A 5,042-nucleotide genomic window follows, 5' to 3' on the forward strand; every position below is an offset into this window, starting at 1 on the left:
ATGGCACGCACGCAAAGAACAGAAAAAGGAACGGAAAAAACTATATTGATAGAACGGTTTGCACGCAGACACAAGAAACGCTCGCTCGAACAACACACGCTAGAAGAACAATAACGGCAGGCGCCGGTCACGCGGCGGTACCGTGAACGCGCGACAACACGCACGCTATCACGTGATCGCGCGAGGACGAACGCTCGGCGCGTACGTAGTCACGCAATAACAGCACTCGGCGCGCACGTGGACGGGCGCCGCGCTAACGGCGTGCGGGCGCGCACGGGGCGCGAAAGCGCGCGGCGAGAAAGCCCTCGAGGAGGGTCCGCGACGTCGGACCCCCGCTGGGCGAGCGCAGCGAAGCGCACTTCAATAAAGCACTCGCTGGAAGCACTCGCGGAAGGGCACGAGAGGTCCGTTGCCGTCGGGGGCGATCTGCTGCGGCAGCTCGCGCGGCGTAGAAGTGCACGCGCGCACGTGGTGCGTGGCCGAGCACCTTCCACGCACAAAACGCGGGTAATAGTCACTGCACGCGGCGTACGGATGCAAACTAACGCGAATGAGCACTACTGTTCCCAGTGGCGAGCGAGATCGGCCCTTCGGGATGAGAGTACCTGTACACGACAATGGTCGGAACTAGAGTCTTTTTGCGCAAGCAGGACGACACGCGAGCACGTGACGAGGAGCTCAGAACAGCACCCTCGGCTGCAGCACTTGCTTGCGGCGACTGAGCGACGGCGAACTCGCGGGCGTCGCGGTAGATGGCGGGAGAGGGTCGATCGCCACTAGAGACCCTCAAAATAAGAGACTGGTCAATGTCGACTAGCACGTTTGATTGGTTGGAAGGAAAATGGCGGCACCAATCAGTGAGGATCGAGCAGGCGGAATATTTGAAAGATAGAAATATGAAGAACAATAGTAAAAACACATGTATATCTGTATAATATTTAGTAAATAAATATAAGAACTCTGATGATTGACTGTTTGGAACAAATATACATAATATATTGTCCACACCAAGAAGGAAGGAAGGAAATATGAGAACTATTGACAGTTATATTGAAATGTTATTTATTTTACAATATTGTACATTGCCATGGTTTTACTATTAAATACAGGTTTATCTAGTCGTTTGGCGTGACAACTTTGTTTCACCTTAAATTTTATAAAACGCAGTTTTATTTTGTAACCTAATGCGTGACAATCTTTTAAGGTATCGCAGACAATATTATTCATTTTTGTAATAAAAAAATGAACAATATCACAATTTACCGTTTTAACATAATTCAAATATCTTTTAATAATAATATTCATTTCAAGAAAATAATAGAAGATATTTTTGTTAACAAAAAATAATGTATTCTTTCGATAACATTTTATACTAACTAAACGTGAATATGTTATATTGGGATCATACGTTTTTGATCCAGCAGAATCAATACAATCTGGGCACATTTTGTAAGTTTTACATATACTAGTGATAATATAACCACATACATAATATAATGAATTTAATTCCAGATTATCTAATTTCATTATTTTGGTTTCAATTTCAGGTGGAATTACAAGCATTTGTGTACATTCTTTATTTACACGTTGTCGCATAGGATGTTTTAAAAAGTCAGCCAACAAATCACCACTATCTTGTTTATAATTAGTGTTTGATAGGTTTTGCAAATACTGAGAAACAGTGAATATTTTTAAACTTTGTTTAAACTGCAGTGCGTTCGGTATGGGAAATTTTTTCCTAATATTTGAAAAGAGATTTTCAACAAAATCGTTAGAAAAACGAGCTCCTATTACGTATAAATAATGGCGTTCTTTAATTAAATACTCAGCTACTTCGATATAAGATTTGGTTGTTATAATAAGGCCAGTTTGTACGGGTTTGAATACACCTTGGTTTCCTACTTTCATTTCGCAAAATAAATCAATACATGATTCCAAAAATGCTATGGTTTGTATATATGTTTCTTCTGATTTCTCATTTCCAGGTTTCTTTCTTAAAGCAAGTATTTCATCGTGCGTAGTAATCAGAGCAAACCATTTGGAAACAATTTCAATAAATCTCGCTGTAGTTAAATATTCATTTTTATGACGTTCTTCACTTAGATAATCCAAAGCATTACTTACGTGTGTACTCAACATATTATGTGCTTTGTTTACTCTCATTTTGTTAAATCGCGTTAAAGTAATGACTTCTTTGTTTAATTTAGGAGCTAATTTGATATCTAAATTTTCTTGTTCTTGTACCAACTCTTCCAAATGTGAAAATTTAACAACGCACGATGATAGTTTATGAGTTTGAACAAATTTGTCTGGCAATGCTATCAATTTATTATTAATAATAGCGGCTCTGAGATTTTTTAAAAGGTGTGGGCTATCAGCAAAAAAATATAACTTTCGAGTATTATCCATTGGATGAGGTACAGAATTTCGTATTGTAGAATGTCTATGCAAACCAACATTGAAAGCTCTCCACATAGCTTGATTAGTACTTCCCATATCGGATGTAATACTGTGTATTCGAAGACCTATTGATTCAGCCTTTTTAATGATTGTTTCTATAATAGGTTTTAAACGTACACCATTAAAGCCATCAAGAGTATATTCATATGCTACCACTTGCTTCCACCGATGAAATATGCCAGCAAGCATAAATACCAAGCCATGCGTAGCTGTAGTGTTTTCTCCTTAAAAGTGTGTGAAGTAGCAAATGAAACCAAATGATCAATTATCAATTATCAATTATCATTTACCCTATATATTGTTACAAATTGAATTGTGCAGGAATTACCACGACTGTTAGGAATAGTAGAATTTCCTATAAGTGAATTTGTACAAGAATCAAATTGTTCACCGGGTGTTATAGTTACTTCATCAAGGCCAAGCATACAATCGCAATGTCTGTAGTCTGTAAACTGTCTAATTGTTTCCTTCATAGTGTCAAAAACGTCGTCTAATATTCCAGAGGAAAAATCCAAACCTTCAACAGATCTTCTTAAGGTACACAGTGAAGGTAACGGAATATTTTCTTTAATCAACTGCGCATAACCACTACTGGTACAACAAGCTTTTATGTGAAGAGCTTTCTTAATAGTTTCCTTTGACCAACTACTAATGCGTCGCTTACTAGAATCTGATTGTAACCATCGAATTTGATCATCGTTAAACACTTTATGTAGAATCGTTTTTTCTAGTCGCAGTTTATGCGTGCTTCTGAATTTTTTAACACGATTCATGAGAATTTTGTTCGAGTGTTTCAACTTATCATGATCTTTTTGTAATTTCGTAAATTTTTCGTTTGCTTCTTTTACCTGTATACCTCTATCTTCTAGTTTCTGTTGTAACAAATGTATTTCTTCAACAGCACGCTCCAATGTAAACGCTGTTGTATTACATGATGATGTTGCTACACAAATATTTGTCTCATCATTTCTATTCACATTATTACTAGAAGATAATAAGATATAAATACCTGAATCATTCAGTTGATCATATGATTGAAAACTGCCAGAAAACAATACAGAATTATCTTCAAATTGATTGTTATCTGTATCAATGCTTATGGATTTTTCAATGTGTTCATTGTCGCCTTCAGTGGTTCGTAATTTCTGTACTTGTAATTCATGTTCATCGAGAAATATATTAGTTGTTTCAGGTAACTGTTTTTCATAAATAGGAAAAATAGTTGGCATCTCTTCTCAATTTTTTCGCACCATCTTGTCAAGGTTTCTCCCACATATTTGGAGCAAAATGGATCTATATGTACAATCGCAAGATACACATTTTTTTCCTATTATTTGGCCGTAGTTATACAAGAAACAACCAACCCACATGGACTACGTTTCGAGAAAAATAAAGATAAAGATTTGACGCATGATTTATAAACTACAGATAGTATTGAAATTCTGTATAATTGTTCAAGAAATCAAGCATGGTTAAGTTTCTACTCTTTAGAGGTATACATTGGTAAGCTTAATTCTTAAACAAATTTAGTAAAAAAGACGTAATTAGGAAAAATAGTGCGACTGATAGAAAATAAAAACTGTTTTTTAATTAATTTTAGACGCCCATGGGGCTTGGATCGTTTTCCTATTACATAGAAAGACGAATGGACTACTCATTGGTAACAAAAATTCAAAAATTTTAATTTTATGGGTTGGTTGCTTCTTACTACGGCCATTTATATATTTCATATAATTATATGCTCACTTCACAAATACATGACTTATTTGGTTGCCACTTTTCTCTTCCAATGGACTGTAACCATAACATTTTTCTTTGCAGATCTGTTGGAAAACCAATTAACATAAATCCGCCTTCGGTTCTGTTTTTACACCCCAATATGCTATAACCCGTTATCTGCAATTTTCGGTTTTGATTATGTATTTCAGATTCACGTATATAAATTATAAAAGATATTTTTAATAGATTGTAGATTTATAGATTATATTTCAGTTGTATTATTTCCATTGCTTTTATTATATCTTATTTTGATTCACATAGTTTTAGTTTAAATTCATGCTTACCTCTATATATTACATATTACTTATTTATAATTACTGCAATAATATTTATATACGTTACGCATCGCGATATGTTACGCATCGCTCGTCGTTTGGTTAGTAACGCTGCGACCATTGCGAGTGTTAAATGGAATGCAATCTGCGTCCGCCATTTTTCATCCAACTAGAATTAGAACTAGAACGTTGACCAGTCTCTTATATTTAGGGTCTCTAGACCGCCACTAGGAACTTTAGACCGCCACATATATATGAGTTTGCAATATTGTTCGAACAATAGGCCTGTTCGTCTTGTCTGCACTGCTGAACTGGTGCAACAGGTTGAAGTGAGAAAACCTATGTTTGTCTCACTTTAACTTAATGCACTAGTTCAGCAGTGCATATAAAATGAACAGGTCTAATGTTACAGCAACATTTCCAAATATTGTAAAAATAATGTTCTATGCTTATGTGTGTGTGTGTGTGTGTGTGTTGTTTGGAGTAAGTAGACAAAAAATGATAAATATGTAGTCATTATTATAACAA

General features: G+C 36.2%; 1 protein-coding gene across 1 annotated transcript; it reads right to left on the reverse strand.

The window, feature by feature from the left end:
- Nucleotides 1-1,485: 1,485 nt before the first annotated feature.
- On the reverse strand, nucleotides 1,486-4,343 carry LOC112590220 (uncharacterized). Its single transcript, XM_025306103.1, has 3 exons — nucleotides 4,207-4,343; nucleotides 3,470-3,753; nucleotides 1,486-3,403 (listed from the first exon to the last, which is right to left on the reverse strand). The coding sequence occupies exons 2-3, from the start codon at nucleotides 3,687-3,689 to the stop codon at nucleotides 2,736-2,738; spliced, it is 888 nt and encodes a 295-aa protein (XP_025161888.1). The 5' UTR covers nucleotides 3,690-3,753; nucleotides 4,207-4,343; the 3' UTR covers nucleotides 1,486-2,735.
- Nucleotides 4,344-5,042: the final 699 nt, after the last annotated feature.

The sequence above is a fragment of the Harpegnathos saltator genome, unplaced genomic scaffold (genome assembly GCF_003227715.2).
Source record: "Harpegnathos saltator strain DR-91 unplaced genomic scaffold, Hsal_v8.6 scaffold753, whole genome shotgun sequence".
Taxonomy (NCBI): domain Eukaryota; kingdom Metazoa; phylum Arthropoda; class Insecta; order Hymenoptera; family Formicidae; genus Harpegnathos; species Harpegnathos saltator.